This window comes from Barbatula barbatula, assembly GCF_947034865.1.
Source record: "Barbatula barbatula genome assembly, chromosome: 12".
In the NCBI taxonomy this organism is placed as follows: domain Eukaryota; kingdom Metazoa; phylum Chordata; class Actinopteri; order Cypriniformes; family Nemacheilidae; genus Barbatula; species Barbatula barbatula.
The window spans coordinates 5,181,219-5,194,513 of NC_136775.1; the positions used below are offsets into that span (position 1 = coordinate 5,181,219).

General features: G+C 37.0%; 2 protein-coding genes across 7 annotated transcripts; one reads left to right on the plus strand and one right to left on the minus strand.

Moving 5' to 3' along the window:
* Window positions 1-246: 246 nt before the first annotated feature.
* On the plus strand, window positions 247-8,885 carry ndufaf6 (NADH:ubiquinone oxidoreductase complex assembly factor 6). 6 transcript variants are annotated; one of them, XM_079468879.1, is made up of 9 exons: window positions 247-508; window positions 1,957-2,060; window positions 2,243-2,365; window positions 2,461-2,517; window positions 2,659-2,761; window positions 3,562-3,695; window positions 4,907-5,008; window positions 5,131-5,187; window positions 6,338-8,883. In XM_079468879.1, the coding sequence occupies exons 3-9, from the start codon at window positions 2,279-2,281 to the stop codon at window positions 6,464-6,466; spliced, it is 669 nt and encodes a 222-aa protein (XP_079325005.1). In that variant the 5' UTR covers window positions 247-508; window positions 1,957-2,060; window positions 2,243-2,278; the 3' UTR covers window positions 6,467-8,883. The 6 variants fall into 6 exon arrangements, with proteins under 6 accessions (XP_079325005.1, XP_079325002.1, XP_079325006.1 ...); XM_079468876.1 differs by having other exon boundaries at window positions 249-508; window positions 1,957-2,056; window positions 6,338-8,885; XM_079468880.1 differs by having other exon boundaries at window positions 272-1,839; window positions 6,338-7,054.
* Window positions 8,886-11,074: 2,189 nt separating this feature from the next.
* LOC306901812 (beta-2 adrenergic receptor) lies at window positions 11,075-12,443 on the minus strand. The gene has a single exon (XM_079469918.1). It carries the CDS (start codon window positions 12,348-12,350, stop codon window positions 11,295-11,297), a length of 1,056 nt encoding a protein of 351 aa, XP_079326044.1. The 5' UTR covers window positions 12,351-12,443; the 3' UTR covers window positions 11,075-11,294.
* Between the last annotated feature and the right edge of the window lie 852 nt (window positions 12,444-13,295).

The window sequence follows — 13,295 nt, forward strand, 5'->3', positions numbered from 1 at the left end:
TTTTTCATAAATGTAAGTGAGGCATCTAAAAATAATTTCGTGCTGCTGTTCTACAAGAAAACATTAAAATTAAATAACATTCTATACACAGAAATGACACATTTTATGAAATATTTATATTTATAAAATATTTTTTACTTTATTATAATTTATCATTTTAACGCGACAGAGCAAATATAGCTCATAAACGTAATACAATCTGTATTCAGACGTGTTGTTAAAGCAGAACGTAAAGCAGAAGTTCTTGTGTACGGGGAAGCTTAAATATGACGCACACGCGAGGGGAGGGGCTCCAATGGAGGTAATAGTTGAAGGGTACTGGATGCGCGCGGTTTGTTATGGCATCCAGTATAAACATTAAAAATGGACTTTTTAACTCCAAAAAATCCCTTCAGTTAAAGATTCACAGTTTCATACGTGTACAGAGGCCAACAGAGGTCAAATGCCTTAGAGCGTTAACAAATTCGACAAGTCAACACAATGAAAAATACTGCTTTGATATTGTAAGGTAAGTTATGATTTTAAGTTGAACATAGTTCGAGTAGCATTACCCATAAATAACAAAGAGAGGCAATAAATTAGTGTTTTCTAACCTTATTTTACAATGTTTTGTTTTTAACAGGGCCTCGTTGAACTTAAATGATCTTTTATCTTCATTAATGGAGTACAACATGCTGTTTTAAATATTTTAATTTACAATAAAGGCAAAATCTGGTTCTGATCTGTCATAGGAAACGAACGTGCTGTTTTTCATTTGCCTTTAGGGCAATTCAGTGAAAATGTCAAGCTTACCACAAAAATATAATGTTTTTTACTATGGTAACAGCACAGATATGAACATTTGGTTGTTCAAATACCCATGTGAGATCACTCTTCAAATTTGTAAAGCATTTGTTTTATTTTTATTGCATGATTTTTCATAGTCAGGTAAATGCCATTTTCAGGAACTTTACATATTCCTCATGAGTGGACACAACAAAGTAACTATTTAATATTCTATAAAGAGGCATCCCTTCTCCATTCATTGGGTATTATTGCTTCAGCATCGTCCCTTTTATTTCACAGAAATGCTACAAAGTTTGTCGTCTCACAAAAAACGCGTCCTTTTTTTCACATCCATAAATCCATGTTTATTTCTCTTTTTCTTCAAAAGAAAATTTGTTCATAGAGTGATTTTTTTAAGCTTTGACTGTATCCACAAGGGCTTAGTAAAATATAAACCGATGGTTCAATATATTCGTAACAAATTCTTTCTCTGAGCATTTTTATGTCACGCTAATTGTCACGTCCATAACGTTGGATTTTCATTTTCATTAGTTTGTTAATGATACATATATACGACTAAGTAAATAACATTGTTCAATTCTGATTAATTTATATAGCGCTATTCAAAAATAATTTTTTGTTGCAAAGCAGCTTTCCAGGAAGAAAGACAAAAAGTAAACAAAAGTTAATATTAGGATTAAAATAACACTGGTCCATCTTTGCTCTTGATTGTTGACGGAGATCGCCTGGGCTGGAGCTGGGATGATCAGTTTAAGGCTAAAACACACTACAAGACTTTTGCTCAGATTTTGCCCAGATTTTCAGTCTGGACTTGTTGCAGAACGTCTGTGCCAGTCTCCAGATTTGATCAGTTGTGTTTCTATCTGAAAATTTCAAAATGTCTGCAAGTGTATGATGTCTAGTCTAAAAAAGTCTTGTAGTGTATTCCAGCCATAAATTCACAGGATCTCAAAGGGGGATGGCACACATGAAGTCCACTAGTTCTCGTATGAGGATGGCACGGTATCCCAATGCTCAGTCAGTCCGCAGGCTCTCACAGGAGGATGACACCAGGTGGTCCTACTTGAGCAGGCATAATCTGTGGTTACATTGGGATGGGTATACCAGAGAGAGAACAATTAGCGTTGCTGCTGTTCATTTTTTTATAAACATTAGTCCTCTCTTTTGTAGGAAGAGGGACTATGATGGATTTTTGTGCTCACTGCTTCTACCTGATGCTGCTCGCCGCTCTTCATTGGCACTGAGGGCCTTTAATGTAGAACTGGCACAGGCAGGTATTCTAACAACTATTAACAAACTCTTACCTTTAGTTCATATAAAGATCACTGCTTCTTTGCAATTTCTAGTGGGAAATCTGATTGTTTACTGTATCTTTTTATGGTTGTTTACAGATGTACACTTTTTATGTGTGTGTGTGTAAGTATATATGCCCATATATTTACATGTTGACTTTTAGATTAAGGACTCCGTTTCCCAGAAAACCATTGGTTTAATGCGGATGCAGTTCTGGAAGAGCGCTGTGGAGGATATTTACAGAGATGACCCTCCAGCCCAGCCCATCAGTGCAGAACTATGGAGGGTGGGTTTTACAAGAGCAAACGTACTTAACGTAAGATTTTGATAGGTGCATTAAGAGATCATTTTTGCAATGACATAACTGTTCTCTGTTCCCAGGCAGTTAGGAAACACACAATAACAAAGAGGTGGATGTTAAGAATTATAAATGAAAGAGTAAGTAAGGAATACATTCTCTTTAATGCGAGTACTGAAAAGTTATTCAATTGGCATGAAAGTGAACAAAGATGGATTGGGTGGTGAATGAGATTTTGCATATTATTGGTTGATGAAACGTGTTCTTGGTGTTCTGAACAGGAGAAAGACATTGAGGATAGAGCGTACAGGAACCTTCAAGAGTTAGAGGCCTATGGGGAGAACACACAGTCCTCTCTTCTCTACCTTCTGCTGGAGACTCTTGGTGAGACTCTTCTACTAAAGTATTCCATAGTTGCATAAATCTCATATTTGTTTTATAATAATAGTGTTTATTCCACTTCCACTGGGGGGGATTTAGTTCTAAGCATATAGTATGTGACGTTAATAAATAATAAAAGTTAATGTGCTAAATTATTCAGGTTTTTGATGTTGCAATGTTTTTGCTTTAAAATGTATTTAAACTTGTTTTTATTACACATAATCCTTAATTTCCAGAAAAAAATTGGTTTTCGAGATACTAGTCCAATGCTTCAATTTCATTTGTATTTACGCTCATGGAAGAAGATCTACTGATGGGTGTCATTTAATATATGCAGATGAACTGTCTGTCAAAACTTGAGACATAAACATTGCCTGACTTGATCAAACCATCAGCAGTGATAACAAATTGTATGTTTCCTTTTCTTTTTTTTAATCCAGTCACTGTAGGAAAGGAAAAAAATTGGTTTGGAGAGAATCACAGACCTAAACATCAAATGCATGAAATTTAGCGTCTGTGAACCTGTCAAAGTTCATCGCGAATAATAAGCCCTTTTCCAGTGAAACATTTTTTACATATTTTAGTTGAGAAGAGACTCGCATGCACTTCCTGATGAGCAGAGTCAACAATTCTCTTTCGCACTGCTATTGTGATGCAGGGTGGTGAATTCTTAGGGTGTAATCATGAGTTTTTTGAGATTCGGAAATAGTTTAGATAAGGCTTTTGACAAATGAACGAACCATTTCATTAAAGTTCAAAACCAGTTTAATAAACTTGTTTGGTTTGTGTGATTGATTATGTAGGTGTAAGAAACGTCCATGCTGACCACGCCGCCAGTCACATTGGCAAAGCCCAGGGCATCCTGACCTGCCTCAGGGCCACTCCCTACAACAGCAGTAGGCGCAAGGTCTATCTGCCTATGGACATCTGCATGCTGGTGAGAACTGCAATTCTCCTGGAACTTTGGAAAGCTTGGGAAATTCATAACAATTTGCAACCACTAGCGACACCACACAATATAGTTAAAATTAGGATTGTTTCCAGGTGTGTTTATCAAACAGTGGTGTCATCCCCTCTACTCTGCGTCATTGGTTGTTGGAGAAGCTGACATGTTAAAGTGTTGACTTTCTTTGTGAAGTCAACTTACTCATATAGTTATCTCTGCAGTTATACGTTTATGTTTGAAATCTAGTATAAGTGCCTTTTTGTCAGTATGTTGTTATTCAGGGTTCTTTCTGTGATAATTTACAGCATTTCACAACTACCTATAAAATTTAATCTGGAATATAACTTTTCATAAAAAATAAACTCCACTTACACTGGCTCTGTAGCACTTTCAACACTGATTTTTTGTTAATAATTCAGCCCAACATATCACCATTACTAGCATTGCTCAACCAGCAACATGTCTGTGTCCACGGACGGCCGCAATTTCTTTTGACATTCTGCTTGTTTCTTCTAGTAGCACAGAAATAACACGTTTTCAAATACGACATGCACAACATTCCCATCTCTATAATCTGTGCATCTGGCTACAGTCTCAGGAGGTTCTGAATTATAGGACCTGTACTGTTCAAGCAGCATATGGCATATATGTAGGTGAAGCTGTTCAGTGCTGCTAAACCCAACCCAAATGCTCTGTTTTAGCCATCTGTTGCAGTGGCAGACAAAATATAGTGCCATTAGAATCTGAATTTAAAGAGTTTGCCATACTATCTATTATTTGGTCTCTACTAATCTCTGATAATAACAACAGTTTAGCTATGATGTTAAGATCACATTGTTTTTTGTGCTGCATGACTGCTGAGTCTGAGACTGCACCAGGAGAGGGCACTATCGTTGCACCATAATTCAGGTCTATCAATGGTGTCTGAGATGAAAAATGTTTACCCGGTTTATCAATGCGATAATGCGAAAAAAAGGTTTTGTTGGAGAACCAAATAACTTTATAAATAACAGATGATAGTTGTTTCTATTGATTGCTTGCTGTTGTGGATCATCCTGCATGCATGTGGCTCATCTTCCTATTTCTTATTATTTAAGTTTATTTTTATTAGGTGAAGATCACATACTTTTATGAAATGTTTCTTTTTTTTGTCTGTCCGTGTATTCTTCCATCTATTTTATTATTCTTCGTTTTTCTTCCAGCATGGCGCCTCTCAAGAGGACTTTATCCGAAACAGCAGAGAGCAGAACATCAGGGATGTTGTGTATGACATTGCCAGCCAAGCTCATGTTCATCTCCAACACGTATGCACTCTATGCTGTCCTAAGCTCTCCATTCAGTACCTTTGCTCAGAAAGTACATGGCGAATCTGTTAAAGGTTCTCTATTTTTAATTTGCATAATTTCACTTATCATATGTCTTATAGGCTAGATCCTTCAGCATGAATGTTCCGCGTGCAGCCATGCCTGCCTTTCTGCAAACAGTGAGTAATTTAGTCTCTTTTAGCATCTCTCTCCCCCTCACTGATGTAATGTGACAGAGAAGCTCATGGCTTATCCTTATTTTGCATCAAGAGAGGTGGAGACTAATATCTTCACATGACTCTTGCTCCTTGGGGGCACCGCTACCAACACATGCCCTGATTACTCAATCTTAAGCCTTTTTAACAGTCGATTCTCGTAAAGGAAGCCTGCCCCGGGCAAGCTGAGGGAATAGCTTATAGCGTGTTATGAGGCAAGGCAGAGGGAGGTACCTAAACTATAATTTTCAGTCCAAATGCCAAAGCATTAAAGGATAAATTAATCTCAAAATTGTGTCATCTTTTACTCACCCAAAACTTGTTTTGAGACCTCCCAGCGTCTTCAGAACACAAATAAATATATTTTAGGTGACATCTGAGAGATTTCCAGGCCTCCTCATAGACATCATGGTTATAGTTGTTGTCAAGGTCCAGAAAAGAACTAAAGCCATTGTTAAATTGGTCAATTTAATTCAACACGACTGGTTGAGGGGGATTTTCAGTTCCCAGCATGCTTTGCGTCAGACTGCATTTAGGCAGTAAATTTCAAAATTTTGTGTTATTTCAAGTATTTTTCAGTAAAGATAAAGACTTGTTTGTGCTTAATTTTCATTTACCTTTGAGGTTCAAAATAGTTTGTTGTATTTTTTTGTTTTAGGGTTACCATGAGTAGCACATGTGCTTAGGCTCTTGAAGGTTAAAGCACTCCCAAGTCTATATAATACATTTTTGATAACAAAAAGTACCATTGAGAAGGATAAATATTGAGTTTAATTAACTTAAAATTACTGGTACAATCTGAATGATTTGGATTTACTCAAAAAGGTTTTGTCAGTTTTACTTAAATTTATTTTATTCATACGACCAAATTGTTAATTGTAGAAAGCATAGGCTGCGTTAATGTAAATATAATTTCTGTTCTTACCTTTTAGTTTGTATGTCCTGATTATGTTTCTACAGAGTACTATCCCACCAGAGACTGTACAAATTCACATTACGCTCCATTTGCTTTTGCTGGTGTTAAATCTTAACTGTGTGGTTTGACATTGGAGAACCCAAATTGACACATGACTTGACAGCCAATTAAATAAGGTCTGTTCTTTGTGTGCTTCAGGTTGTTCTTGAGGACTATCTGCAGCGAGTGAGAAAAGCAGATTTTGATGTATTCCACCCAGGCCTGCAGAAGAGGAATCCCATGCTTCCATTTCATCTGTATTTACGTTCATGGAAGAAGACCTACTGATGTGTTTCATGTGCAGATGAAATGTCTGTCAAAACTTGAGACATAAACATTGCCTGACTTGATTAAAATCATCGGCAGTGCAAAATAAAATGTCTCTTTTTTTTTAATGAGGTGACTCTAGACGAAGGAAAATGTCATTAAAAATAAAGTCTGCAGAGAATCACAGACCTAAACATTAAATACATGAAATGTAACATGTGTGTGAACCCTTCAGAATAGCCCTTGCAACGAGCAAGGCGGGGCGAGAGCCGTGAGGGAACGTGAGTGATGGTGAGTGTCAGCTGTGCACCGGTCTCGCATCTCTCTAGAAACCTTAAAACACTACATCTCCTGGTCGTTTATTTAGAGTTTAGAGTTTTCATCTGGCTTGACATCCTGTCGGTGTTCCACATTGCTGTTGGATGACTTAGTCCATCCTGAGGTCTGATTTAGTTGAAATTCAACAGACACTGGACTGGATTGGCCACATTACATTTAGAAATGCTGATTTGAAATGAAAATTTGAAATGGTCTCTTAGTATTTTCTGCAGCTGTATATGCATAGTTGGTGGCATGAAATGAACAATAAAAAAACGTGTGTTTTAATGTATTCAGGTGTGTAAGCCATTGTCCCGTTAGCAACAGATATACAGAAAGTTTACAGAAGTTTTACACTTGCATGCACCTCCTGATGAGCAGGGTCAACAATTCTGTTTCAGAGTGCTATTGCTTTATGGGGGAAGTCATTAGTTTGTTTAAAATTCAGGCCGTTCACAGGCAAAACCCTTATCTGAGTAACAAGAAAGCAGGTGCTGGTTGCTATGAGCATTTAAATGCAAATGACATTGTGGTTCAGGATGGCGTGTGCTGAACTTGCCGGTTGCCACTCGTTTAATCCTTTTTTTATCGTTATTGCAACAAGAATTAGCATAAGACCAACATATCATCTTTCTCGTGTGTAATTTCTCATTAAAATGTATTTGAGAGTTAGTCTATTTATGACTCTCATTTTAGGGTTTTAAAAAATAATTGAAAGTGAAGCTGGGTTTCAGCCTTTCAAATGTCAATGTAATTACAATGGACTATATGCACGCGTGACTTCAGCGTTTCACTGGAAGAACCCTAGGAAGATTCCGGTTGGGGACACTAAAGCAGAGAGAAATAGGAAAGTGAGAAAATAGTTACATTTAGCAGATGCTGGACATAGAAGTGCTGTTCTACTGTATTTGAAATGATACTTTCATAAGTTATAACGAAACGTAAACTTTCAAATACGGTCAAAATAAACAATTTTCTCAGTTTCCCATTTCTGTCTGCTTTACGCATAAGACCATTCAGTGCTTAATCCCCTGGTTAGGCCAAGTTTTTTTTTCTCCAATGGAGTTTTGGGTTCCTTGCCACCATTTGAACTGTTTATATTTTTATTGAACTAACACTGCATATAGGAATTTACAGTCTGTCTGATATTTTGACCTGTGTTTTGCCTTGAATAACCTTATGTGTTGCTTATAGTCAATATGTTTTCTTGTACAGGTGCTTTGTAACAATGTAGAAAAACTTGACTAAGTCTCCCCAACCATAAACTGCCTAGGCTTCATCCTGTGAAACGCAGAAGTCACACATGCGTAGAGCCCATTGTTTTTAACTTTGTAGTGTTTCTGAATGGCTTAGTTTTATAGAAATTTGTAACAAGAACATTGAAATTCTCCTGTACAGTGAGAATACGAGAAATTAGGTGATTAGAAAGGCTCTGCGATTACACAAAGTATAGAACTAAGAAATATATCCTTTTTTAACAATGCCATATTGCAAGTATAGAATCTTCAAGTTCAAAAAAGTCCTTTAAATGGGTTTACCAATAAATTCAATATCTTGGGTGGGCTATTATTTCTCACAGATAACAATTCTAATAAGCACATATAAGGCTTAAATTTGTCTCAGTTGCCAGGATGGATTAAAGGTTGCAGAAGAAGGGTGAATATGTCAATATTTCTGTTTTATATAACCGTTGGTTTTCTGGCATTCAATAAAACTAGTCTTTCTTTCAGAAAAGGATTAGTAACACTTTTCTTCAGACATTAAATTACTTTATTAAGCTCCAGCAGCTGGTGTAGTTAGAAGCTTATTTGATTGTGTGAACATTCTTCTTCAAATGCAAAGTGTGAAAAGAGCAAAAATTATAATTAGCGTGTGAGGTCGTAAGTTCTCCTCTGCAATCTGAATGCTACAGAATCATATTTGAACAAAGGATCTATGCACCAGCGCTACATTTTTTTCTATTGCATTTGATTCACAGTTTAAACGTTCTTGTTTTGTGAGCACTACGTTGATGTATCTATGTGTCTGCTTCGCCTGAATGTATAATTCTCATGTTATTGCACCCATCATTGTAAACAGTGTGAATGACAAATAAACTGTGTACTTTTCTTTGACAATTATCATAAGAGAGCAGAGACTATGATTTTTCTCAAAAGCCTCAGCGTGTTTAATGTTTTGCTGCAGTCATAGAGCTGATTTTATAGCCGATCAGCCCGATGGAATAGAATATACATTGAAGTCCCCATTTCTAGGACTTTAAGCTCAAATGAAATTGCAATGAAGACTGAAAAACAAAAGACGCGTTGTATTTACATTATTTTTTACTCAAATAAAACCTTACATTTGTTGCAGAATTCCTCCATGAATTTTCTGAGCCAGTGTTTAATATCCACTGTACTTTTTTTGTTCTCCCAGCCACTGTACGCTATGAGATTGCTGGCATATGAAGCAATTGCGTGCATTTATCCCTTACATCTCTGCCATGTGTAATGAGGGGTATTGTGTCTCTGATCTACTGTTCTGACATTTAGCTGCCATTACTCATTTCCGCATGGATTCCATCAAAGCAATTTTCTCCAAGAAGTGAAAGACCTGTAAAATAGTTTATTGATTGTACAAGAGCAGTTATGAAGTATGAAAGAAATTACAACATGCTGAAGTTCTTCTGGGTTTGGTCATTGCACTACTTCTTGTGTAACTATATCATTTTTATGTTCAAATAAAGTTTGTTTCCTTTTCTTTTAAGAAAATGCTCCGCTTTTATGTATGGGTGATTAAAAGCAGAACTATGTCACAAAATAAACAATTCCAGCCTGCTTGCATGTTTGTGACTTTCACATGTAAAATGCCACCAGCAAAGACAAATTCATGCAATGCGACATTCCTCCTAGTACATTGTGCCAGTTTGGCAGTAGCAATAGGTCATATTTTTTATGTCAGACAGACATCAATCATTATGAGCTCATCTATCTAACTATCTAATTGTTGGTTTAGATAGAGCTGTTTTGAAATATGTAAAAGGCCAACCTAGAACAAAGTGATAACATTTTGCACAGGCCCTTAAATGAACTAAATATTTTTGTACTGATGAACAAAGAGAAATATATTTGGAAGAATGCTGAACAGTTCTTAGCCACCAGCTAAGTTTTTTGTAAATGTCTTGTTGAACACAAAAGATGTTTTGAAGAATGTAGGAAATCAAACAGTTATTTTCTAACTTTGTTTGGATAAAAGCAGTATTTCAAATATCTTTGGAAATTTATACAGATTTGGAACAACTCGAGGGTGAGTAAATGATGTCAGAATTTTTATTTTGGGGTGAACTGTCCCTTTAAGTAATGGTACTTTATAGCTCTTTTGTGAGAGATAAAACCCAAAGCCCATGTACTGGTCTTCTGCACAAACTGAAGAGGATTTCCTCCATTGCAACGTGTATTAAAAAAAGAAAAAAACATTGTTTACCAGAAGCCCAATGAGTAAGACAGATGCCATATTTTTTTGTGATAAATAACAATCTTGTTACGGCTAGGCTAGGCCATCTGTCCCCCTCCCGAGTTATTATATACAATGTAAAATTGCGCAAAACTGGGCCCTCTAGGCTTGTCACAGCTGAGGAGACAAATTATTGGAGCTTCATCAGTAATCAGCATAATCTCTGAAACAAGATTAAAAACGTAATTTTCAGATTTAAGATTAACATGGGTCACATTTACCTATACTGCTTGATCTTCAGATGAATAAATCATGTCATGTGCGTGTAGGTTTGCAGGAGAGATTGCATTGGACATTTGAGGCCTACATATGAGCTGATTAAAAGCGCATGTGGTACACTGAATAAAAACAATTCAATATATTACAATTATTTTTAATAAAAATCTTTAATGTATTTAAAATAATAATCAGATATGGATAGTTAAAGATAAACAGTTTGCCAATATTTGAGCAATTCAATAAATATGTTTGGGACCATTAAAGCAAAACTGAACACCAAAATTTGAACACATCCCTTAAACAATGAGACAGTCGAGACAATGCATATGATGCATTCGTGCGAATATGCTGATAAATATTAATTTATGGAAATCAAAGCAATCAATGAACCATATAATCAGCTGTTCCCTATCGCCCCCGTGTGTTTATATATTTATATTATTTTCTGATTTATATATATATATATATATATATATATATATATATATATATATATATATATATATATATATATAAATCAGAAAATAATTAAGGAAATAAATAAATCAGAAAATAAATATATATATATATATATATACACCTCCCCATGCGTAGGCTATCAATGTTGGGAAATTAAGAAAAATCTGGGGAGTTGACCTAAAGATATCAGCAGTTGCCACGCAACAGGCAAGGTGTTGCATGACACTGGCATTTGCTTAGATTGATAATCAAAAAGTTATGGGTTTGAATCCCGTCTCACAAAATACACTTAACCCCAGACTCCTCAAAGCACAGAAGAAAATAAATGCCTTGGTCAGCTTCATTACCAGTATAGCTAAACTCAAGGTTTGCATGCGTGTTCCCTGATTGTGTTTGTTCTCTCAGTGTTCTCACACTCGGTTTTAGGCGCATTATTCAGTTGTGCAGATACAATTAGTTGATAAACGCGGTTTCTGAACTTCTGGTCCCTAACACTATATATAATAACATTACAGCCGCTATTCATAGTCAAAATCCAAAAGGCAAAAAATGAAAAATCGCACCATTCGTTTCCGAAAACGTTTCCAACAACAAACACGGCGATGGGGGTGAAAGAAGCCGTGTAAGCCAGTGTCAGAGTCCCTATGGTCTTGGCAGCCTTAATGTCCGAGAAGGTAGGTTTCGTTGCGCCTTGAGTCTCTGTTTCGGCGAGATGCTGTCTTCTTTTAGAATGCTGGCGAATTGTGGTAAGCGATATGAGATTGATGACAACTGTACTTCCGAGTAGAGTAAAATCGAAGGCAGGGAAGAGTAAGAGAATGTTCCAAGCCTGGGACGGGAAGTCAGTGCTTCCCAATGCGTAATTGCACATTCTGCTGCAAGGATTGTACTCCAATGCAATTTCATTCGTGAAAACCATCGGCGACGTTGCCAGGAAAAAGCTCCCAATCCAGGAAATGGCTATTAGTATGCATGTTCTTTTTTTGGTAATGACTGACTCTTTGTGTAGTGGCCTTAGAACGGCGATGCTCCTTTCAATGGTCAAGAGGAAAATGGTTGTAATGGAAACTAAAGTACACCCCGCAAACACAGGTCCTATCAAACTGCAGGGATGAAAAGTTGCCTTTTGTGAATTGCGCACCATCCACTCCGGTGCTGACTTCTGGATCATGAGAGATATTTCTGCGTAAACGGAGACGGGTACCACAAAAATCCCCACCGCCAGATCTGCCACAGCCAATGATGCTTTTAAATAACCCTGCGGAGTTTGGAAATGCTTGGTTCCGAAGACAACGGCTAATGTTAGAGCGTTTCCAAAAAGTATGGCAAGCATCAGTAATACCATGAAGACGACTGTAAGTATCTTATTTGTCGTGGTACAACAACACACACTACAGTTTGCTAGCTCATCTGGCATCCTTGGTCAGCTGCGCGTAAAATCCCTGTCAGTGGCACGCTGGTATTTCTCTTCTGCGCTGTGGCATCGTGTGCATGGTGTCTGTAAAAATTCACCCCTGCCAAATGAAAAAGAGTATTGGTGGTGAGTGGCAAACACCCTTTCTGTAAAAAGCTTACAAAATTAGACGTACCTTAATTAGACATACCTTAATTAAATAATACATTTTCCAACTTGTCGGCGTCTCTCGGCACGGCAGATAATCTATTCCGTGCCAGTCTGGAAAACGGATATTCTGCGAAATCCTTCAGCAAAATCTTGCCACTTCGGGCGAACACGCTGTTAAATTGCGCTTGTGAAGAACAGGGCTGCGCTTGACAGTGATGCCAGTTTGACGCGCACAGCTGCAGGATTTTCCCCTTGTGTACTGTTTGCTTTATCTACAATTACTGTGGATGCCCCCATTGGAAGATATAAAATGATTAATATCAACCTGTGGTTCATTTTTAGACCAATTCGGTTCTTACAAGAAGCAAACTGTGGATTGGCAAAAAATGGGAACTCACATTTAAGACAGTGAGAACCAAAATATATTTAATGGATAGAAAAAAACATGCATTTTAACACAGACATCGGTATTTATCTGGGTGTTCTTACGGGCAAGCGTCTGAGGGCACTAGAGAGTTACACTGTTATGCTCTTCTGTTGGGTGTCCAGAAATACATCTACTGTGTGATCTGCTCTCAAAGCTATTTCCGTTCTATCTAAAATAAATATTTTTCAAACTGACATCCTCTGCAAAAATATGTAATATAGGGCTACTTAATGATCTTATACTAGATCGGCGGTTCATGGTTCCGACTGCCCATCCACCAACAATTGCTCAACTGTTTTGTATCTTTTCGGGTTGGCAGAGAACTAATGACTTAAGAACTACTTGTATACTAGCCATTTATCCCTAACATA